Source organism: Megalobrama amblycephala, linkage group LG6 (genome assembly GCF_018812025.1).
Source record: "Megalobrama amblycephala isolate DHTTF-2021 linkage group LG6, ASM1881202v1, whole genome shotgun sequence".
NCBI classification, from domain to species: Eukaryota; Metazoa; Chordata; class Actinopteri; order Cypriniformes; family Xenocyprididae; genus Megalobrama; species Megalobrama amblycephala.
This window is the reverse complement of record NC_063049.1, coordinates 30,989,378-31,014,837: the sequence shown is the minus strand read 5'-3', so window position 1 is coordinate 31,014,837 and position 25,460 is coordinate 30,989,378. Positions and strand designations below refer to the sequence as shown.

At 37.8% G+C, this 25,460-nt stretch overlaps 1 protein-coding gene across 2 annotated transcripts; it reads left to right on the top strand.

Annotated features, from left to right (window-relative positions):
- Positions 1 to 467: 467 nt before the first annotated feature.
- olig2 (oligodendrocyte lineage transcription factor 2) lies at positions 468 to 22,985 on the top strand. 2 transcript variants are annotated; one of them, XM_048193907.1, is made up of 10 exons: positions 468 to 1,950; positions 4,635 to 4,753; positions 4,883 to 4,920; positions 10,448 to 10,560; positions 10,656 to 10,963; positions 11,326 to 11,413; positions 14,132 to 14,466; positions 17,041 to 17,159; positions 20,653 to 20,878; positions 21,341 to 22,985. In XM_048193907.1, exon 10 carries the CDS (start codon positions 21,383 to 21,385, stop codon positions 22,199 to 22,201), a length of 819 nt encoding a protein of 272 aa, XP_048049864.1. In that variant the 5' UTR covers positions 468 to 1,950; positions 4,635 to 4,753; positions 4,883 to 4,920; positions 10,448 to 10,560; positions 10,656 to 10,963; positions 11,326 to 11,413; positions 14,132 to 14,466; positions 17,041 to 17,159; positions 20,653 to 20,878; positions 21,341 to 21,382; the 3' UTR covers positions 22,202 to 22,985. The 2 variants fall into 2 exon arrangements, with proteins under 2 accessions (XP_048049864.1, XP_048049865.1); XM_048193908.1 differs by lacking the exons at positions 468 to 1,950; positions 4,635 to 4,753; positions 4,883 to 4,920 and adding exons at positions 7,249 to 7,455; positions 8,547 to 8,887.
- The last annotated feature ends 2,475 nt before the right edge of the window (positions 22,986 to 25,460 follow it).

Here is a 25,460-nt window from a genome sequence, read left to right as displayed (position 1 = left end):
CTCTTTTCCATGGCCATTGCCTTTTTCTGCCCTCTTTTTCAATGGTGTGAATGTATAATATAAAGGTTGTTACCAACGGCTGGGCCGATTCTTCTTTTTTTCCCCTCCTCCTTCCTCCTTTTTTTTTTTTTTTTAAAAGATCAGTCGTATCCAGCAATGAATGATGTGACGGCAATTCTATAATTAATTAAAATAATTTTGTAATCTTATTATTATAGGTTTTGAAAACAGTTTAATAAAGCGTTAATTATGTTTTCAATTATAACATGTCTATTATCTATATTTAAGATATCTATACATCTTTTATATTTTTATTTACTTTTTTAAAAATATTTGTTTACTTATTACTAAATTATTTGTTATTATTATTATTATTATTATTATTATTAATGAAATTGTGTTTTACATGATCAGACATGTGTGCCTCTGTCCTCTCGCAGTAAGGTAAAGTATTTTGCACTTTTCTCTGGGACTGAAAAAGAGCAGAGCAGGTCGCCCAGTGTGGTGCCTCTCATCTTTTGTGTGCTGGTTTCCCCGTGCCAGCTTTCTGCTGTCACATTAGTGCATGTCAAATGCAGGAGATCACATGCAAATGTACTCTTGGACTTTTAGCTTTTTAGCTTGCTTCCTTTGCGAACAGGGAGTACTTTTTGGTCTTTCAAACTGATTCGGTAAGTGTCATCATGTTTGTCTTGCTTTGCTAAGTGTCTCTCTGGGATGTTTTGGAACAATTATTCACACCTGCTGCAATGGGTAAGTGGGAGCAAGAATCCTTCATCATCTAATGAACCGTTGGCAGACCCTCACCACTGAATATTTCCCTTTGGTCAGAGGAATAGGATATATGTATGTATGAACTGTGTGTGATTGTGTATTTTGTGTGGGTATCTGTCAGACGATCAGTGTGAGTGGTCAGCCTGTTACTGGTCAAAGTTCACGGTCATCAATGGTTGAGGTGGACGGCTCTCCATCTGGTGGGGACTCGGCCTCTGAGGGTCAGGGCTAAAAAGTGTCTGCAAGTGTGGAGCTTGTCTTCAGAAGTTTAGTTTGTGTGTGACAGAACAAGTGTGTGAATCACATGTCCATGTGTGAGGTCTAAAGGCCTCTTCAGTTTACAGTGTGTTTAGAGGCAAATTTAGCCCTAGGCTCTACTGAATGCTCCAATCACACACAACAATACCTGTCAAGCCATTTGACCATTGACAAAAACACTGCACTTCTCTCTCTCTCTGGCAGGTAGATCTTTGGTGCTGCAGCTGCATGTCATGAATTGAATGAAAGCAGGCACTTGAGCAACTGTGTGCAGCCAGGAAAAAGGTGAAAAAGACCATTAATCCTTTCCACGATCATTGCACTAGCATTCCCCAATTGCATCCAGCTTAGTAATAAAATGAATCAGTGATCAAATTAATTTTAGCTCTTAAAAGCTGTATCCTTTGCTCAACGCAGCACGTTTGGTTGCACACAGTACATCTAATTTATAAATCTTGTTTTTTTTTTTTTTTTTGGTATCACCTTCATGCTTTGTAAAGATGTTTTTCATTTGTATTCTTTACATTTAAGTTTTAATATTTAGCAAGACCTGGAACAGGTAAATATAATCAAATCTTATCTGGGAAAGCCATTAAGATTTTAATTCCAGTTTGATAATATGCATATTTTTGTCAGATTAATAATCCTAAATATATCCTTTTTTTGGTAATTGTAAAAAATTGGTTAATCATAACATCTCTGTCTCCATTCCGCCCACTTTATCCCTCAATTCTCCCTCTCTCTCACTCTCTGGCTGTCACTACAGCACAATGTAGGAGCATTAGTATGCTAATGAGGTGCAGGGCGACAGGTGGCCCGCTAGACAGCTCAATTAAGCAGCTCGTTAAAGGCCAAGCTAACGAAGCGGCCTGCACTGCAAGCCTTAACAAACAATGTGACTGTGCAGGCTACAAATTGGTGAGTGCTAGTTTGTGTGTTTTGTGCTTGTGTTTGTGTGTGTGAGAGAGAATGTGTGTGCACGTGTGTACGGGCAAGAGACGAAGAGTTGGAGATAGAGGCTGTTTTAGTTTGTGTATGTGTGTGCATGAGTGAATGTGTAAGCAGGGGCAGTGAGTTGAAGGGAGAGACAGATTCAGTCTGTGTGTGTGTAAGGTAAATGTTTAGCATTTAGCAAGGCTTTGTGGTGGACACAACCAATAATGGCTAATAAGAGGGGTTCTTGCTTTCGCTCCTCGGGAAATTAAAAGAAAGAAAAAAGAAAATCACTTAAATACAAACATTCACAATTTTTAATAATATCCATACAAAACACTTTGCTGTAAATTTTCACTTTTCATTATACGTTTTCTTTGGATATACACTGATATAGATTTCATTCATTTAATTTTAATTAATTACTACATTATGAAATTATGGCTAATTTAAAATGAAAGCTTTGATCTGGAATTTAAATGAAAAAAAATTGTTAAATGTATAGTTGAAAAAACTGTTTAACCCCCTAGCGTTCAAGGATCATCAACGGTCCCAGATTGTTGTTGTTCAACATTCACTGCACTAAAACATACATTCTTACTTGTTCAGGATAAACTGAGCATCATTAGAAAGATTAAAGGCTCCAGCTTTGATATTTGATCACTGTTTAGGTTGCAGTAACATTAATTTCTTAATTTATGTCAGAAGTGCAAAATAATCAATCTGTAATGTTTATTTTGAACAGAATAATTCCGTTCTTTCATATTCCCTCATGTCTGCTCCGGTTTATTTGTGTTCACATAAATGCACTAGATAACCTTTAGAGCTCTTAGTTCAAACTTGCTCACATTTAGAGAAATATAGATTTATTATCACGTTTGCAAGATATATTGTCATACAGAATACCATTTCTATTAATTTCCCACATTCTTTTCTGTTATGTTAAGGAAAAGTGTAAAGTTTTGTTTGAGATTATTGACTGTTGTATTTAAATCACCAATGTTGCATTGACCAATGTTAAATTCTGGCTGATACTTGTAAGCTGCTAATTATTGGCTTATTCTATGTTAATTTGCCTTCAGGGCCATCGCTATCGGGGCGAAAGGTGTTGACTCTATTGATTCTAGGTGCCCCTGGTCTTAGGGGGGCCCCGCGATTTTAACTGGAACACAGTTTCAAGGGGGCCCATAGCAACAACCTGCACTGGGGCCCCGGATACACCAGCTACAGCCCTGTTTGTCTTAATACCGTTTAGTCAAAAACACTAAAACACCAAAAAAATAAATAAATTAAACATTTGAAATGCTACACGTGAGTGAGGGATCACAGCAATATAATGTACTGTTTTAAAAATGGATATTCATTTTGAGATTCGTTAAAGATTACATTTAACACTGTTATAAAATAATATTAGTATTTTTAAAGATTAATTTTCAGTGAGCGTTAGATGATGGCAAATATCATTTAAATTAATGTAAAAATAGAGCAAATGGGCATGTACAATTAAATATCCAATATCAACCATTACTGATAAATAAATAGAAAAACTTTGATATTGACCGATAACTGGTATGGTTCTGATATATTGTGTATCCGTAAATCAAATGTACTCTGGCAAAATAAGCATCAGAGATTTTTAGGTTAAGTTTGCAGTGAAGAATTAGTTCATATTTGTAATAATCATTTTAAACATTCAGTTTTAATTATGTCTGGGATTAAATGCTTGTTAACAATGCTTTTTATGTTCCTGCATACGATAAACAAATAAACATTTCTTTGTCTGATCGCCCAGCAAAATAACCAGGGCTGGGAATATTTGAGCAGTTCTGGGACAATATCAAAAGCTGCCGCAGTTTCTCGTGGAAGAGCATTGTTTATTGAGGCTAGATAAAGTTGTAACGCAGACATTTTAATCAGTTTGTAACACTTAGCATTTGAGCCTTATTATCCGGGGTGTGTTCACTGGTGCGTGAAACAGCAGCGTTTGGGTTCATAACCCGACCCTCCTGTCTGAGTCTCGCTGGCATAAAGGGATCATGAGCTTTAATGGTTCAGGGATCTGCCCAGCAAACGAGGTTAGGTATGGAGAAAGACAAAAACACAGGGGCTAAACAGAGCCGCCCCATTCGCGAGCAAGCTGCTGCAAAGCTGGCCGACTCATGAATATGTTAATCCGCATTTGCCCGAATAAGTATGTAGAGAGGGAGAGAGGGAAAAAACAACAGCACTCATTAATTAATAAGGACAATGTGCCTTTAATGACAGTGTTGACACTGTTGGCGAACAAGTGATTGGGGCCTGAGAACGAGAGGTCATCAGAATGAGAGGAAGTGAGACGGTGATGGCCGTTGCTGTCAGAAGGAGAGGCTTTCTGTCCTAGGAGGGCAGAAAAGGTGATCGAGGATGGACATGCAGAGAATAACGCAGACAGTGCTGTGCCGTGAGAGAGAGACAAACAAGCCGGTTAGACAAGTAGACAATGCAGAGGTCAGGAAAGTGAACTTTATATAAAAACTGATTTGGAAAGAGAAAACGGGACACTTCAAGGATATTCGTGGAGGTAGCAGAAACTTTCCATGGCACTTTATTTCTGTCACTGTGTGTAATGTCCGTGTCTCTAACAGCAGCAGTATTCAGAAATACTAAAATAATGGATTGTTTTCAAACAGGTTTCCTCAGTACTTTCCCTGCCTGCCGTTGGTTGGAAAACAGATGGTTCTTCCACAGTGTTGCTGTGTCAGGCTGATCAGGATGCAGAATAATGTTTCAATAGCACCACAAGGTCAAAGTCAGTATGTATACATACAGTTATAATAGGTTTTTGTATAAGGTTCAAACAAGAATAGACTTTAATTGTATGGAATATATTTTTTTCCTTTCTTTTTTCCCCCTAAATATCCCATTTTATGTTCTACAGAAGAAATCAAGTCATACAGGTTTTGGAACGCCTTGAGGGTGAGTAAATGATGACAACATATTCAATTTTTTTTGTGAGCTATCACATTAAAGTTTATGCCATTTAAGAACATTAACCTATAAATATACTACTTTTAAATGTCTCAGCTTAATAACTTGGATAGGAGTGTTTTAACATAAAAAATTACACACTTTACAAACTTTTTACTATGTATTTTTATTTATTTTAGGAAGATGGTTAAGTTCTTTACCACAAAGCTGTCTTAATGTTGTCCAAATGCACCATGGGTAATGCTGCCTTCACGTGCTGTCGGCATTATCGTAAAACACAAGTTTCCAAGACACAAGTTTTCAAGTCATATTTATGACTGGGAAACTGAGATCATTTTAATAACCTAGTTTCCGAGTTGGGCGGGCCGTAAACTATAAACATGGTATAAAAGAGAACCATTTCAGTGACTTAAAGGGATAGTTCACCCAAAAATGAAAATTTGATCTTTATCTGCTTACCCCGAGAGCATCCAAGATGTAGGTGACTTTGTTTCTTCAGTAGAACACAAATTATGATTTTTAACTCCAACCGCTGCCGTCTGTCAGTGGTATAATGCAAGTCAGCGGGAACTTGGACTATAAGAGTAAATAAAACACGACAGACAAATCCAAATTAAACCCTGCGGCTCGTGACGACACATTGATGTCCTAAGACACGAAATGATCGGTTTGTGCGAGAAACTGAACAGTATTTATATCATTTTTTTTTACCTCTAATACACCACTATGTCCAACTGTGTTCATCACTCGATTCGTGAGGTCTGATCGCACTCTGACAACGGCAGTGATGTCTCACGCATATACTTCAATGAGTGCTAGACATCACTTCCGTTGTCAGAGCGCGATCAGACCTCACGAATCAAGTGATGAATGCAGTTGGACATAGTGGTGTATTAGAGGTAAAAAATGATATAAATACTGTTCGGTTTTTCGCACAAACTGATCATTTCGTGTCTTAAGACATCAATGTGTCGTCACGAGCCGCAGGGTTTAATTTGGACTTGTCTGTCATGTTTTATTTACTCTTATAGTCCAAGTTTCCGCTGACTTGCATTATACCACTGACAGAAGGCAGCGGTTGGAGTTAAAAATCATCATTTGTGTTCTACTGAAGAAACAAAGTCACCTACATCTTGGATGCTCTCGGGGTAAGCAGATAAACATCAAATTTTCATTTTTGGGTGAACTATCCCTTTAAGTTTTAATTTTTCCCACAACATCCATAGTGCAGTTACAGTCGTGCAGTTGCATATATAAATAACAACTTGATGCACATTGTATGTATTTTATACAGCAAAAATAGCATTTATTTGACTGAAATTCCATAATCGTCAGAATGGATGTATATGGATATTGACTAAATACAAAGACTAGATATAGAAAGACGGTTCACTTCTATTAGTTATGACAAACTGCAACGCGCAATATGGCAGAATACATCCCGCCATCTAAGTAAAAGAGCCAATCGCTGATTGGTAATGTCATTGCATCACTACAGCTACCGTTTAAAGCTCCGGTTCCCATAGAAACCTGAGACTGGCGCTTAGTACTGCACATGCGCGCTGGCCCGTCTAGCCTGAAAAATAAGCTTTTTAAACGCTATTTGAGCATAAGAAACAACATTTATGGAACAGTTCATGTCAGATTTTGATTTGAAATATGTTATTTATTTGTGAGTTTATCAAGCAGTTTTTGAGATTTCAGGATTCCACCATTCAGATATATAGGACTTGGTGTTGGATGCCCGAAATAGCTGCCCGGAGGCGTTGCAAATATGGCCGCCGAGTGAACAGACTGTCCTTGAAAGGGCTATATCTGCCATACATTTTGGCTTTAATAGGATTTCCCCAAGGAATAAGCAATGAACCTGTCGTCCTACATATTTCCTACTCTTTTCGACAACAAAACACTTGAATTTATCACATGAAGATAATGCTAGGTTTAATGAATGGCTATATCGATCCCACACACCTTTGCCATGTTTGTTTCTCAAATTTGGAAAACAAATCTGACGTATGAGAGTATGAATATTAGACAAAATGTTGACACCGCTCTCTAGGGTCAATTCAGCATTTTTGTGCAAATCTATCAGGCCTTACGGTGTTTGATTCACAGCTGACTTGCATTCAAACACAGCATCTCTTTTTCTCAAGTTCGGCGTAGTTGGTGCAACAAATTTTGGTGTTTGAAGTCGAGCCTGAAAGAACGACAATGGCTCTGTCTTTTCAATTGCTAGAGCAGCGCCACACACATAGAGATCAGAGTAAGTTTATGAAGTAATCTCTCTTTCTCTCGCTCTTCTCTCTCGCTATCACTCGAACCCCTCCCTCTCTCCCTCCCTCTGTGTTATGACATAGTAATCTGTGTCTCTAGCAGCTTGACTGAATAGGCGTATGAATGGCTGTTTTCTGCCTACATGAACCTATTGGAGGTGGATCAACCATATGCCCATGGACATACACACTCAATGACAAAGGCGGATACCAACAGGTCCTCTCTGACACAAAGCGCTGTGGGGCTGAGGTAGGCGGGCGAGACGAGGGGTGCATCTTAACTTGGAACGTCCACACATACACATGCATATATTCTCACACACACCCCACCACATGCCACCCACAAAGCAATATGGAGATGCGACATTGATACAAACCCAGCCTGAGGAGTTTGTGAAGATGATGTTTTGTGTGGTTTTTGAAAGGTCTTGCTTTGTGTGGGTTATGTTATTATGTATGAAAAATGTTTGGAGGAAGAGGGAGGGACAGTAAGAAAGACAATGCACTATTTTGGAGGGGGCCAATCTGTTGCAGCTCTGGATGAAGTCTTGTGATGGAGAGACAGTGTGTTAAGCGACATATGTGACACAGAGGGACAATAGGATTATGGTCCTCTTCTCGTTATCCGTGCCTTTGGACAGTGGGATTATCATCCGGGGAGTGAAGATCTCAGGCCGCTAAGCTTCAGTATGGCCCGGTCCCTCGTCTCTTGTGTGGGGTGGGAAAGCAGGGGTGAAGGGGGTCCCCTGGAGAGCAGGCCGCTATCAGGATTTACATATTCATCAGAGATCAGAGCTATGTTCGCTTTCTCTCACTTTTCTCTCTTCTTTTTCTTTCCGTCCTTCATACACATGGTCAAACATGCTGAGATGTCTTACTTTACCGTGTCTCTGAATTAGACAGGCCCTGTTTCAATGCATATTCAGCACCCCAAATGCAAAGAGGTTCAAAGTCCACTTATGAAAATGCTTCTAATTATTATAATAATATTCAATAAAATTTTTATATTATATTATATTATTAATTTAATATATTATTATATTGGAAAATTTAAGTGAAAAGTTTCTCCAAAGAGCGTCTTGTGAGGCACGAACATTATGACCTTTTATAAAAAGTTAACATAGTCAGATCAGAATGTATTTATTTGATTAGTGACCTAGAAATAGTGCAGAATCTTAAATATTTCTTATGTCATAACTTTTTTTAATCTCCTGGTTTTAATTAGACTTTTAATTAAATATTTTCAGTGTGGACTTTTGAACCCAACTGTGTCTGCACAAATAAATGTATCACTCCGACATGGAGTGAAATGATTATCATTTTGTTTTTGGAAAATTACAGAAGGAATGTAATGGAGAAACTACTGTAATGGAGGGCAAATGAAGTTCAACTGAGGTGAAGGGGTGAGACAACGTCAAAGAAGGGACAACAGGGACTGAGATCACAGAGATGTGTCTAATGAAGGAATGCACACATAGAGAGATGGAAACTAATGGAGACAAAGGATGTACAGAGTGAGCAAGAGAGGGAGAAAGATGGCGATGGGGTGGCTTACTGCTGTTGAACTCATCGTCATCTTAATTGATGAGGTCATCCTGGGGACTATCCCAAAACCAGCGTGTCCCCAGGAGGTCGTCACCAGGTCATCCAAAAGTCAAAGAGCATCGGAGAGAGATGACGTAGTGTGTAACTTTCCTTCATGTTTTTTTTTTTATTCTTTAAGGCCTTTTTTTGTCTTTAGACAAATATTAAAGTGGAAAGAGAGAGAGGAAGTGGGATCAGGCCAAGATGCAAGCTGAATTTGAACCTGTGTCCCCAGACATTTCTATGTCCTGAGTCTGACATATGCATGAGCAACTTTGACGCAACTCCAGCTCCTATGCGTTTCGATCAGCAAATATTACTAAACTTCTTGGCACATCAAATGTACTTCAAATTCACTCAAATGAGAAAAAATCTATTCTATTTTTTTTTTTTTTTACAAGATTTTCACAAACATGATCGATTTGCACAAAGCATCAAGGAAAATGATTGAATCAACACTCAAGGTTTTAATGATTTCATGCTTTTAGTGCATTTTAATGGCATGATAAATGGTTGTATATTTCGTTAAATAAGTTGAAAAGTGAAAATGGTACAAAACAACAAATATAATTTATTTTTTATTAACTTATGAATATTTAAATATATTATTTTTATATAATATTAAATTAAATATAATTATTAGGAATTTAATAAATAATATTTAATATAATTTAAAAGACAGATAAAATGTATTATATTAAAGAACATTTTTTTTTTCTCATGCACACACAACCACGCATGCAAAGGTTTGTTTTGAAATAGGATCTGTGTCTTTGATATGCTGTCAATCAAATGATCTCTGCTGGAATTACTAGAGAGTAGGTGTCAAAGTAACCTTTGCAACACGGGCATGCAAACACACAAACACACACACACACACACATATATATCGAAACACAAATAGACTCGCTCAATGACAACACACTCAGTAATTGCTGCCTATTAAGGTCTTCGCTTCTCTCTCACACCTCATTACAGGCCTAAACACACACTGCCCCCTCATTATAGATTGCTTGCTAAACACACGCACATATACAATTCCCTCATTCCCACCTGTCAGTTAAACACTCAACCTGGCAAGCGTGACCACTGAGAGTTGGGTGTTAACTCGCTGATGACAGTGTGTGAGGTGTTGGCTCTGTAACCCATTCCAAAACATGGTAGAAAACTGTTATGCGTGCTGACCTTATGCGTCTCTGTGTGTGTTGTGGGAAGTCTAACAAGAGGCTTTTTTTGGGTTGGCGTGCTTTACTTGCTGTGTTTGGGTTGACTTTGAGCACCCTGTGAAGAAAATTGACTCCCCTGCAGAAAAACCAATTAGAGTTTGTGTCTATACACGTATACAGGTAGACACTTCAGAGACTGTTCAGTGTGTTTGCATGTTTTAGAGCAACAGGTTCAAATCCGTTGTATGGTAAAATGCTGCCAGTGTTTAAAATGTGAAAATATGAAATAAAATGTGTGTGTATATAAGGTTTCATCAACTTCCCTCAACCCATAATCATATTTTTATTGTAATAACCAACATCCCTCCATCCCTTGTACCTGTTATTCTCCGCAGTGGAGTACTGTGCACCCTTTAGCAATGGGGGGTTTTGTTTATCGTAAATTGTTGCAATTCACTAGAGCTTGATGCTTTTCTCACTCTCTTTCTCAAGGTGAAATGTAATTGAATGTGCCAAGAAGAGCAGATGGGTTGGTGAGAGAAGAGAATAAAGGAAAAGTTGCTGCAAAAGAGCCCTGAGAAGTGTATAATTTTGGGCGTACCATGGTATGTGTCAGATCTATCTGTGTAAAGGCTATTAAAATGTTTGTCTTATTATCAGACATGTTTATGCAACTTAGAGTACACTTACTGTATTACAGGTACAGTGCCCCTTAGAGTAACCTGGAATAAACTGGTGATAATTCATGGCTCATTCCTTTGAAAGACCAGCAACTAACAACTTTCCTGTTCCAGATCTGAGGTTTAACCACCACACCATTAATGCCATCATTTTTGTTTGATATTTTAAATCAGTTCTTAGAGATTATTGATGTCCAACTTTATTAAATCAATGTTGTTTTTAATGTAATTTTGATGGGAATTGGAGGAAAAGAAGGGCAATTTAAGGAAATTCAGAACAAAGCATGGAAGCTTAAAAAAGAAGAATGGAAAGGAAGATCATTCTAAGGTGATTTGTCCAAATTAAAGTGTAATTTATTTGTATTTATTAGTTTTTATTAAAAAAAAAAAAAAAAACACTAAAGAGAAGGCTTTTATTTTGACATAAAATGATCAGAGTTCCAATGTTCTGACTCATTTTAGAACCACTGAGACTTTATCATTGACATCCAAAATGCTAAAAAAAAAAAGTATCTGCAGGTTGTAAAAGACTGGGTTGCCAGTTGACTGCACTAAGAAACAAAAGCTAGTAATTTCAAGTAAATAAGGCAGTGAAAGCTTGTAAATAAGCAACAGCTTGTGTGCTGGGCATACTGTACCTATGAATGTACGTCCTAATGTGTTGTTTGCCTGTGACCCTGCTTGCGATAGTTTGCAGATCCTCTTCAAAGTACTTCAGATGACAAGGGACCCCTCTTAAAAACACAAGCCTGAACTCTTCAGTTTAAGAGCCCTGCTGGTATGTGTGTGTGTGTGTGTGTGTGTGTGTGTGTGTGTGTGTGTGTGTGTGTTTCTGACTCAGGAAACTGACAGTTGCCCATAAATTATTTGCCTTTATTTTAAAAACACTGCTCATTTACATCAATTTGTAGAGGGCGGGGAAAGTAGTGTAACTTTAGGTATGTATATGCGAGTGTGTGTGTGGGGGGGTCATCTTAGGTGGTCAGCGTAGCCATTCTTTTGCCCAAATATCCTGTCGTATTCCTTCTACCCCTGCATACTTGCCATTTCCATACACCCACAGTACACAGAGCTCAGATGCCTCCCCGCTAATTAGCAACAAGTCAGAGCCGCCCACTTCTGCAGGGCAGTAAATATTCCCACACGCTCTCACACTCGCACAGACGTCCCTAACTCGGATACAAGACCCTCGTTCCCTCTCCATTCTTTCCCCTCTTTTCTGATTTTTATCACCTCCCCTTGTTTTGTTCCCACTTCTGCAGCCATCAATCATCCCATTGACCTATCTTGTTAGGGGAAACTCACAGACACACCCCCTCGCCTCTTCCAGGCCTCAATCTCATCCCACGCTTTCTTTCTTTCTATATACGTATGCATCGGAGCCCCAATGTCCACCTCTGACTTATACCTTCACAGTCCATCCCGCTCTCCTGTGCGGTTAGTGGTCAGGACGGGGTTGTGGCCGTGGGCCGGACAGGGTCGTGGGGAGGTGTTAGGGGGGATTAGATTTAGGGAACACTCTGGGTGGTACGGTAGCCCCTGCAAGGAGCACAATGCCTCCTGTGTCCCCGTGTGACACACACCCTTGTTTTACAACAGGGGAGGAGACACCTTCAATGCCCCAATGATGTGAACCACCCTGAGCCTATTCACGGTGACAAACGGCCACTGCTGGCCCCTGCGACAAACACATGCACAGACAGACCATGAGTATCTCAAGCGTTTTTGCTTCATAGTATGTGCATTTGCTAAACCGTTTTAGCAAAAAGCACTACTACTAAATTCACAATGGGAGATGCATTGAGACTACCTAGAAGACATTACGTATGAGCACTCAGATCCGAGACGGGGAATAAAAGGCTTTCCTCTACCTTCCTCGCTTTCTCCCTCTCCTTTCTCTCTGAAAGAACCTTCTTGGCTGGCTTTCAGTGGAGTTGAATTGGTATGGCTTTAATTGAATCAACTAGCTCTTTTCTTGTGCCGCACTTATGAGGCCAGAGCAGCCAAATGGCTTGATGACAACGTAATGGCAAAAGAATTGAATGAGCGACGCTGCCAGAGGGGAGAGAGAACCCAATGGCATTCCTTCGTATCTGCAGCGATACACATAGTCGCACACAGACGCATCAAAACGCTATTATGATCACTGAACTCAGCAAAAGGAAGAATTATTATGGGTAACTCTTTAGTATGGGGAACAATTCTCACTTTTAACTATTTGCTTATTAGCTTGCATATTGGCTGTTTATTAGTACTTATAAAGCACATATTAATGCCTTATTCTGCATGACCATAATCTACATCCCCAAATCCTACTCATTACCTAAACTTACACTACAACTACCTTACTAACTATTAATAAGCAGTAAATTAAGAGTTTATTGAGGCAAAAGTCATAGTTAATAGTGAATATGTGTTCCCCATACCAAAGAGTTTTAGCGGAATCTGGGGATGTTACTGAACTTGTGGATTCTATTGTTGTTATGGCAAACATTAAAGAATATTCTTTTCAAATGAGCGTACTATGGAAGCAGTTACAAAACTTTTCCATAATCAGATGGATTCTATTCTATTTTTATATTTACAGTATTTGACCTTTTTTCATTTTAATTTCATGATGCATTCAAGAAATGTACTTTATCAGTATGGAGCTATTTCTACCTTATCTAAGCCTTAAATTTAATTTTGTTGGCATAACCTACAGGTATTAAAAATTTTCCCAAACAAGTGTTTGCTAACCCCTGAGGGTCCATGAGGGAACTGCAAGGTTTGTGAGTTGATGTAAAGCTTTAATTAATTGAATTATGAACGTGTAAAATTTAAGTAATTTAAAAATAGAAAAAAGTTATAATAAAACACTTGAAAATCACTTTAAAAAAAAAGTGTATTATTGAAATAAATATTATCCCAGGTTGTACTTCCAAGAAAATGTTATGGTTTGTTAGGTTAGGGCATTTATATTGATTCAGTGGTGTAAAATACAACACAGACTTGAATATAGATGTTACCTCACGAAACAAGTTTTTTTTTCTAGGTTGATATATTTTTTTTTTTCTCAGGGTGTTTCCTGGGAACTGAACCTATGAATGTGCTGTTGCAGGAACAAATTTATATTACATTTCAGGTCATCTTAAACAGGTCATAACCAGGCCAGGAAAAGCTTAGATATTAAAAAGAAATGGAGATTTTCATGCAGAGATTGTGATGGGAAATTAAAAGTTCTACACAAAGTCCTACACAAATTTTCTTTTACCAGTCTATCTTTTTAACCAAAGAGACCCATTACAGACTATCATAACAGCAGTTCTTTCTTTCTTTCTTTCTTTCTTTCTTTCTTTCTTTCTTTCTTTCTTTCTTTCTTTCTTTCTTTCTTTCTTTCTTTCTTTCTTTCTTTCTTTCTTTCTTTCTTTCTAAGGAATGCATATGAAACATGTTGAGAACATCAGTGTTTGTGAAACACTGTAAATTTCTCTCTTTCTCTCTTTGTTTCTTTCAGCTTCCAGCAGAATATCCACAGGAAGTGCCACACATTCTTTGAAGATGTTCAGGTTTTTGGTGAACAATCAGTGTGAAGCTGACATAAATGATCTCGACCCCTGGCTGCTGTGAAAGTTCGGGATGGAGAGATGCATACCTCCTAAAGAATCCGGGCAGAGACAATAGAACAGCGCACAGGCACTTGGGGAACAGAAGGGTGACACAGAGGGCAGCTCTCACCACAACAACTCTCCTCCTTTGAAAACAAAACCCCAACCTGTTACTGCTTCAGCCTGCCTGTGGGAGGGGATGCTCGTAATAAAGCTGCCAGCCCCCTCGTTAGACATCATGAGGGTAAGTGCATGTGCATGTGTTTGAGTGAAGGACCAGGAACCAATAGTGCAGGAATGCTCTCTTTCAAGTGCAAGTTTTTTTTTTTTCATATGCATGTCTTTTTGGTCCCTTCCCATTTTTATCTTTTAGTTTCTTATAAGACTGAATGAGTTCAGGCGAGTAGCTACACTTATCCTGTTCAAAAAAGTCATGCCAGAAATTACAGTTATAACCAGTAGAATAGAAAGCCACATGTTGAATTAGAGTTCGTCGTAATTTACCTGTCCAAAAAAACATGTCAAATACTTGCATATAAACGGTGCACAGGTTTATACCAAGAAAAAAGGGACAAAATGCATCAGGGTAACACACATAACACTTAAATAATGCAATAAACTAAATAACAGAAAATGTAAAACAAAATGATACATCATGTGGACTTCTGGGAATGTCCTTTTACTGTCTTTTACCGCAAGTTTTACATCATTTTTACAGTAAAATTGCATATAATGTGATGTTAAACCATTTACAAATTTTTACTTTAATTTTTTACAGATATATGGTAAGGTAACCCACAGTTAACCAATTAACAAGCTTTTACTGTAACATTTTTACAATATTTTTTAAAATAGATTTTTTTTTTTTTTTTTTTTTTTTTTTATACAGTGTAGACATTTATTTGCACTCAAAAAAATGAGTTATTGGATTTACTTTAAAAAGCAGTGTCAAGTGGTTCCACACAACTATAATGAGTAATTTGTACAAATAACAATTTAGTTGTATGAACAAAAGAAAATCAAGTAAAGCTGACAAAATTTCTTTGAGTAAATACAAATCTTTTGAATTAGTCCCTGTTACGTAATATTTATTTGTTTACTTAATAATGTTGTTAAATTTATAAAAGTGTATTACATAAGGTGAACACATTTATCGATTTAATTTACCTTATTAAATGAACTATTTGCTCTACAAAATGCACAAAAAAGGAAAAAACTCATTGAACAAACTCAATTTAATTGAAAAGAAGAATTCCTAAACATGCATATGATGCTCACAGCCTAAACACAGGCGACACTCTTCTGCATAATGGTAACCACAAAGTTCAAAAACATTACAAAAACTTCTCAAAATGTCCAACATAACATTAAACACTAACATCTTTCCCTTTCCTGAAAAACATAAAATAACACTTTAATCCCTAAATTTACTCTCCTAATGCAGTCCCTTACAAAGCATGCTGGGAGCTATGGATCCACTGCCCAGTTAGTTATGTCAACAATTTCTGCGTTTCACTAAGTTGATTGAGCAAACACTTAGTAAGTAAAGCTGACCATACTCATTTTTAGTAGAAACAACTCAGTTAAATTAAGTTCATGTAGTTACATGAGTTTTGAGGTAATGTGAACAAGGATGGTTTGAGTGAAACAACAGTGAAAGTTCATTTTTTGAGTATCATTGGTACTGTAAAACTCCTAAAGCACAATTAAATCTTTAAAACTTAATCAAAGATTACCATTAAAGAAAACTTTCACGTCTTACCAAACCTGTATGACTTTCTTCTGTGGAGCACAAAATAATATATTTTGAAGAAGGTTTCGACAGTTTTTGTTAATACAAAACAACACTGGACCACATCCATTTTCATTTTATGGACATTAAATAATAATTAAAAAAGAGTATTTAAAATAAAAAACATTATGAGAGTTAGTAAATTATGAGAAAATATTATTTTATTTATTTTTTGGTGAACTGTTCCATTAGCTGTAGATTTCATAAGATACAATAAAGTTTTTCTTGATTCATATCCATACTGACATAATCAAATTTTTCGGGTCCATCTCAGCATCCTCCCTCTTTCACACAAGAACACATACACAGTCACACACCCCTCCTTTTTATCTTTCCCTCTTGCAGGATCAGGGGAGCAGGTTGTGGTAACATTTGTAGCATTTGGCTGCAGCAAATCCCACAGATTTTTCCTGAAAAGAAGCAGCCACCTTAAAAGGAGGGGGGGGGGCTCTTCTCCAGTGAAGCCCTTGGTCTTTCTCCTGCTCTCAGCCTGCGCACAGCGGTCTGCATGCCCCTCACCACCGCTTGCAAATCCCCCTTTATCCGCTGGCAGCCAGATGGGGTGGCAGGAATAATAGGCAGAGCCTGATGAGCACCATTCAATTTGTCCAGCCGTGTAAAGGAGCTTGTAAGCCGTTCCATTTGAGCAGGGTGTAATAGTAGCCAGGGGAGCAGAGGCTATGTTAAGACTTAATTACCTACTAATGGCTGTTGTAGGGACAAAAGACTTGTGTAGACCCCAACAACTTACACTCCTGTAATAGAGGAGAAAGGCAGGGAGAGGAAGAGGTGGGGGGAACTGTTTATTGAGATGTTGCGGCCAGAAATTTGTGATGTCCATATGTTAAAAAATGTCATCAACACTTATATTCACTACATATATGAGGTGTCTGGTTGGAAAGAAAGAAAGGAAAGAAGATACATGTACTTTGATTTTCTTTAGAAAGCCATTTGGGCTCAGAAACCTGAGAGAAAAGGTTTTCTTTTTTCATTCTTTTTTCTTTTCTTATTCTCTTTCTTTTTCAGTTGGAGGGAAGATTAGCAGGATTAAGACTGGCTCACATATGCTGCTCTTCACTATTGGCATTCAACACAACATAAGCCCAACTGCCACCCAGACGGGGAGAGAAAGAGAGATGTAGAGGGTGAGAGTGAAAGTTTTCTTCTGATATTAAAGCATTGCTACACTGAATCAAAACTGTTTGGAATAACTGTGGAAGAAAAAAGGCTGTTTAGTGAGAAAGGGAGAGAGAAAAGAAACTGTTGGATGGTGAGAGGAAGGAATCGGGATGGATGAGGGTACAGAAGCGTTTATGATGGTAAATAGCTTGAGGTGCAGGATATACAGTTTTTAAAAAAAAAGTTAAGTTATGATGGGGAAAGAAAATATTAAATATTGAGCACTATTTCACTAATCAAATTTAAGCAAATTTGTGACATTGATCATGTGAGCATCTTAACATGATCAGCAGGAGTTCATGCAGTTCGACTGCAAAAGGAGGACAAAACTAAATACTATGAAATTTATGTTTTCAACTTTTCACTTTTTATGTTGATAACATAATTTGATGGGTTTTTTTTTTTTAAATGGACCCTTTTCACAGACTGTGATGATGCACAGTTATTCAATATTAATATTGAAATTCTATCAATATTTTTTATATTTTCATTTTTATGTTATATTTTTATATTTCATTTATAACACTTTACTTTGCAAAGACAGAGAGAGTGACAGCAAATTTGACTCCTGACCACTATAATCAATTAATTTTGCCTCTTTTGGAAACTCATAGATTTTTTTTTTTCATTTGCTATTGGGAGCAAAATGGGGTTGTTGTAGTTTCCATTCACTGCTATGGAAGTTTACACAACTATGACGACTTCCAACCCCCGGAAATGTGAAATAGATCCATTGAAAAATTATGCAAAACAGAAACATTTTCACTAGTGGTTTTAAGCTTTGGACCCCCATTGTAATTTATTTCACAAAATAAACACACAGGATTTTAAAAAAAAAAAGATTTTAAAGAACCTCTGTTTAACCAGCAATGCTATCTCACGACCAATTCAGTATTTTACGAGGTGGCGAATTCGTACGATTTGTCTAAACCCCGGTGACGGGTAGGTTTATAGGCGGGGTTAGGGGTAGGTCATTTGTACGAATTCATACAAATCTGGCAACGAGTAAAATACGTACAAATTAGCAAAAAAACGTAGCCTACGAATTCGTATGAGTGAGGTCGTATGGATTCGTACGAATTAACCACCTCATAAAATACGTACGAATTGCTGTGAGATCTGGTTGTTTTAACAGAACAGCAGAAAATACTGAAGATGTAAAAAAAAAAAAAAAAGTGTCGTCACATAACAGTAAAGTGCTACCGTGCTTATGTTGAGTTTTGGGATTTGCAAAAAAAGCTGAAAGTGAACTCCAGCTGGATTCATTAACTTAAGTATGACTGCAGTTACAGCACTGGCTAATTTAGCTCTTGGGGTTAACAGTTTTTACACATATACACACCTCTGCCCACCTCATTATTGGAATGCACACACAAACACATCATTATCTCATAAAGGTAATGAGAAAAGAAGAGTCTGGCTTTGCCAACAGGCGGAAATTAGCACTCAGTCTCCCTCCACACTCAACCACCAGGCTAACATTCATTCACCCTGAGGTGGCAAAAGCTCTCGTATCTAACGTTTCTCTCTCTCTCCCTCTTTCTCTGAGGCAGGCCCTTGTTAAACAAATAGCTTTTAATTAAATGACTGAACGACATAAAATGTAGCCAGTTCTGTATTTCTGTCATTTCAGTTGATTTAATTCTCTGCACCTGAACTGTGAAGTTTGAATAAGCTGTAAAATGCACTCTGGAAACTGGCATTAGTGCAAATATGTCAAAACTCTGGAAAATTGTTAATTGAAATGCTTTGCAATATAAAAACGAAAAAGACATGCAAAAAATTAATAAAGTATCACTTTGCATCAGTGTCCATTTTATGCATATTACATTAAATAATTGCAATTGCAACAATGATGAACTGCTCCACTGAAACTTACATTTAAGAACATTGCTCATTAGGCTTTCACATAGTACTTATGTAATGACTGTAATGTGGCCAGTGTTTATGCCTCAAGTCTTGTTTAAGCAGGTCTGCAACAATGAGTGTACATCTTTGTCATTGGCTCTATGTAATCTAAATCAAGAGGTAATGACGTCAGTCATGCATGCTCTTAATTAGCCTTAATTGGCAACATTCTCGGCGGACTACAGTTACCAAAGTTGGGATGAATCGAGGGCAGACCAACCCCTGTCTTTCTCTCTCTGTAATTGCTCCCAAGACAGTTGTCAGTCAGTGTGTGTTGTGTGGGTGCGTGTGAATTTGTGTGCATTGCATTCTTCCCCGGGTGACATTTCAGATAATTATATGCGCGAGGAATAAACTGCAGCTCTGACAATAGGGCTCTTTCTGTCCCCCGTTTCTAATCCAGACAGTCGCGGCATATATTACCATTTTGGTACACTTAACAAGTGAGATTACCGGAATTCATAATGAAGGAACTGAACTACAACTTCTCTCCGACACCGCCGGTTTAAACCAACTCATTTGCATAAGCGTATTTAACGAGAGTAAACAAGCAAACAGACAGACGGGACTGTCCGCACGGGGAAAACAACCAAACAACAAGAGCTCATAGATGCTTCAGTGAAAATATGTTAAAGACCTTGATCTGATGATGTCTCTCCTAAACTCACTGATGCGTCTGTTAAATCTGCACCTGTGGAGTCAGATAGAGGAAGATCTATCTATCTATCTATCTATCTATCTATCTATCTATCTATACACATTAACATAGCGTCAAATAAATGTTTATATAGGCTATGCTCAATTCATTTCCAAAGTATAAGAGAAACGTGAATTTCTTATAAATATGTGCACTAGCTGTAGCAGCTACATGTTTATGTGCTCCTCTTCTACCCCATACAAAAACTTTTGTTTGTCCATATTGGCCTAATTGAAATGTTTCAGATCATAACCGTTATAAACATTTTGCACGCCTCGTTTCCTAACGTTTTAAATGCGTTTAACGGCTGAAATCAGTCAGCTGTCAGGCGCCCGCATGGGGTCACCGGGTTAAAACAATATGAGCGCATTCAAACCGCAAAACAGTGTCTGCAACTGACCGCGCTCAATCCTACGGGAAACATTTGCATCGGCATCCATCATATATCCATATACTTACCATAGACGTCACTATACAAAAAAAAAAAAAAAAAAAAAAAAAAAAAAAACAATGCATCTTGATTTCAAATAGCCTATATACCCTAATTAGTGACAATATTGGTTTGCTGAGAGTATTTTTTATTGCATTTTAATTTTCCAACAAGCATGTGCAGTGCACTTAGGGCAGTTAATTACAAAATTGTCAAACAAAGTTCTCTGAAGTTTTTCATCTACTTGTGGACGCATGCACCACCTGACTTAATAGCTTAAGTACAGATTGCACAGTTTGTTCAACCGACCCACTGTAATCTAAACCCAACGATGTTCTGTGAGGATGCACCATATGCGAAGTGTGTCTAATGCAGTTAATGAAGCCTCCGTTTTTTTTTTGTTTTTTTTGTGTAATGACATCAGATTTTCGGACCCCCACCCACTGGAGCTCATTGGTTCTTGACGGGCTGTCGGAAAAGCGTTGACATTGTCCCGGTGACTTGCCCCCGGGTGATGGGGAGGAGGGACCTACTATAAAATACCCCTCGTCACTCTCGGGCGTGCCAAACACAAACAGTGCACGAGTGAACTGGAATAACGAGTGAGTTCTGCAAAGCTGCACATTAACACGCGCGTGCACCTGCTACCGGTAAGTTTGAAACATATAGAAAATAAATGCAATGATTTGATTAATCCGTATAAATCAATGTAAGCTACAATTAGTATACGACAAGCATGATTTAAACAAGATTAAATTATTTTCTCCTTCTAGTTATTCAGTTGAGAATTTTTATAGCCTACTATTATATGACTTAGCTATTAGACCTTCTAATAGTTTTCATAACTATATTTTTATAGTTTGCTTTTCCGATACTAAACTGGCGAACTGTGTAACAAACTTCAACAGCTTTACTTTTTGGAAACTAGTTGGAGAGTTTATATGAATTTCTAGAGCATAGGCTACTCTTAATTTGCTGTAGCCTATTGTATTTAATTAAACCATGTTAATTAGTTGTTGTTGTTTTACTTTTAGTTTTTAAATTCTTATTACATTGTAAAAAACATTATTATTTTTTTTTAGTTTTTAAACTAAAACTAACTTCTTTTAAAGGAATATTGACATCTGCGAGAAGCTGAGAGCGCACTGAACATCATGGACTCCGACACGAGCCGAGTGTCCAGTAGACCTTCCTCTCCTGAAGGCGATGATCTTTTCCTGTCCGCAGTCAAGAAGTCCGTGGGTTTCTCCGGCGCCGTCTCCTCCACACAGAGCGATTCTCCTCCGGAGTTAAGAGGCGCAGATCTGCGTGGCGTCTCCAGCGCCGATGAGGACGCAGTGGCTCTGAAGTTGCTCTCCAAAAAGGACCGTAAACTTCTATCCGAGACCGAACTGCAGAGTATGCGCCTCAAGATCAACAGCCGCGAGAGGAAGCGCATGCACGACCTCAACATCGCCATGGACGGTCTCCGGGAGGTCATGCCCTACGCTCACGGGCCATCCGTGCGCAAGCTCTCCAAAATAGCCACCCTGCTGCTCGCGCGCAATTATATCCTTATGCTGAGCAACTCGCTGGAGGAGATGAAACGGCTCGTGAGCGAGATCTACGGCGGAGGGAGCGGGGCCCATCACGCCGGTTTCCACCCGTCCGGTTGTGGCACCCTTACGCACGCGGCGGCCGCTCCTTTACCGGGTCACCCTGCTGCTGTCTCGCATTCCTCTCACCCGGTACATCATCCTCTGCTACCACCAGCAGTCTCCACTGCCGCATCTCTCTCCGGCCCGGGTCTGTCAGCCGTCAGGCCGCATCATGGACTCCTCAAGGCACCATCGGCCACAGGGCCACTCGGCGCTGGTTTCCAGCACTGGGGTGCTGGGATCCCGTGTCCGTGTAGCATGTGCCAGGTGCCTCCGCCTCATGTGTCCGGTATGAGCACCGTCAGCATGCCACGACTGACCAGTGACTCAAAATAAAGTACTGAACTTTGATAAAAGAACTCTGAGAAGGAACCATAGACTTATATATATATATATAAAACTGTATTATCTCGTGTTTATCAGTTTATGACTGAACAATTTGGAAAGCACAAATAGATCTGAAGCGAAGAAGAATGGATCAAAGCCACTAACATAGAGTTTTCTAACACTTTAGAGATATTAGGGTTTACTATCCATGTGCATTTCTGTGTATGAAGTTTGTGAAAATAGCATACCTTACTCTTTTTAGCCTTCAATCCTGAGACTGCGACGAAAGATAAGAATAAAATAAATCCGGCCAATTTATGCTTCAGTTAAAGAGGGCTAAATAGTTTAATGGGCTATTAAACGAAATTATACATTAAAAAGTCCTATGGTTTTGAAAAACATAATAGGACTGTATACTGTGTAAATATGTAGATAGCGATTGTACAGTTTGAGAGATTTTATATTACCTTCAGTTTATAGGCTATTTGGGGTCAGAATTCATTTGCCAAGCGCTGTCTGTAACAGGAAAGATGCACCTCTCTCTCTCGCTCTTTCTCTCTCTCTCTCTATTTCTCCCTCACTCTGCCTTTAGTTTTCTGGCTTTCCATCTTTGTTATTTTTATTTCTTCTTTCTGCACAAGCTTACCCGTCATTGCCGATGCGAAGAATGATCAACTTTTATTTTTTATAATAAAGTGCAAAATGATATTTATTTACTTATTTTGATGGTATTTTCAAATTAATGTGCTGTGAATGTTTGAGTCATAACTGTAAAATAAATGTTTTAAAATGATGCATGTGTGACGTGTGTTTGTGCTCAATCAATTAAACCAATTCTTGAAAGGAAACAATGAAGGAAACACAAAACGAAACAAAAAGAAAAATGAAAAAAAAAATGTGATGTGATGTGAGAAAATAAATAATATGCGGTAAAAAACTGATGACATTCTAACAGAATTAGACTTCATCTACCTATCTATCTATCTATCTATCTATCTATCTATCTAAAGCCTTAAAACGTAAAAAAGAAAATGAAAATTATAAAGGCGCAGTCAAGTTAAAAGCTTAATTTTCTTTTACATTTTTTAATAATTGGTAGCCTATTTTCGTAAACAAATAATCACTTATTCGCTCTGGATGAGAACAAACAGAGAGTGCTCAGACCGACACCATTTATTTATTGTAGACTGGAACAAAGATGGTCTAAAAAGAGTGAGAATGTTGAATAACTTGACCCGAGCTTATTGACAGACCGTATTTCACAGTCTCTGTGTGGCAGATTTTACTTTAAATAGCATAATTTACAGTTTAATTGTTTATTTTTGGTTTTATATAGTTTATATTTGTATATAGTAATATTTTAGTGACGACTAATGCTTGATAGCCTAAATTCTATAAATAATTTTTTAGCTATTATTAAGCCCACCTGTATGATTTACGCATTATCCTATATCAGAAAGTATAGGCAAATTAAACAACTGAATATTATTATTATTATTTACAAATAACAGTAATAATTAAAAAAAACAGAGAGAAAATATGAATTCAATGTATTGTTCATTCTTATTAACGAAATTAAACGAATATATGCTCAACTTTTGCGCCCTTAGGCCTTCGCCACTGTTTGAGTTAATATAAAACAAATAGCCTATCTTAACACGGTAACACTGATTTAAAAAAAAAAAAAAAAAAAATCAGACAGACTGGGGCAAAACATAAAACCAGCCTACAGTCATATATATATATATATAAAAAAAACAAGTTGATTGTGATAGAAAGAATGTGTCACAATGACTTTTCCGTAATTTGGCACGTGTGTCTTCTCATGAACACCCTTACCTGTCAAAGCCAATGATTCTGCTGCTTTGGGCAGCTTTCCAAATGAGACCTTGTAGATTTTCTTATTAACTTTTATGAAGCGCTTCATTCTGGAAAAAAATAAGATTACCTTCATGTTTTTAAGCCTCAAGGAAGGGATCATTTATTTAGAATGCAAAAAACGCATGTGCAGTCTTGCACTACACAAAATATGCAGAAAACGAAGGAGCTGCGAGATGGAGGGAATAAATAAAGGAGTATTAGGTGGAATACATAACTAAACGCCAGCAGCTGGATGGCAGATTGCTCTTTCTGTTGCAATGTTTTCCAAGGGATTTTTGAGCTGGAACGATACGGAGTGAAGCTGGCTTTTGAATATTCATATTTGCTACTTGTTTATTTGTTTTAAAATTCATTATATTATATTATTAGAATTCATTATATTAATTTTGGACAACAAAAAGGGCATTTTTTTTTTATTTTATATGGACAAGCGTTAACGGATTATTTTATAAGATACTTTATTTATACTGTTTAATTTGCATATTTTATTTGCCGATTTATCCTAGATGCATTTTGGGCATTTCAATATATTCATGTCACAACTAAATAGTCTAAATCCAACAAAAAAGGGCTCATAAACATCAACCAATCTTCACGTAAGTTTCAAAGTTTCAATGAAAAAAAAAGTTTCAGTAGGCCTATTACATCCACCCTGTAGCAGTCAGTGTAATAGTAATTTCGACCCCAGATTGAGCTCCATGAAAGCAAACAGGCTGCTGATGTCTTGTCTTCCTTCACTAACATCTGCTTGTTAGTAATCTTCAGCCGCCTCGCCCATTTGCTCCGCGTAAAATGCAATTACTTCGAAAGGTAATGAGAATTACACGCTATCACGTTTCCAAATTAATCAGAGCAGCACCTCCCCCGCGGAGCCACTGAACAGAGAACACCTTAACGAAGGTCTCCTCTCACTCACTGACTCACTGACACATAATTATAGATACTAATAACGCACGGACAAACTACTGCAAAGCAAATCTACTTAAGTAACGTGTCATCATTCTAGGTACCGAGCATAAAGTGCCAAATAAGGGTACTTTAAAACGTCACTGAATAATGTAAAAACGTTTGCTACTAAAAATGAAACTTTTTGAGCTAATATTTATCCATGCCAAACTATAGCAGCCTCATGCATTTTCACAGATTGTTTAGTGTTTAATATTTATGTATGTGAGGTGGTTTTAAACTCAGATCTTAAAACCATTCTTAAATCCTCTGATTCAGCACAGATGTTGGGCCATTCAGACGCAAACACTGGGCCTTGTTAGCCCAAAGGATTAGCGGAGAGGATTGAAGAGATGCATCAAAGGTGGTGGAAAAACACAAATAATGTAGAAAAAAAAGAGCCAAAATAAACAAATAAAGGAAGTGCATCTGTAGCATTGTG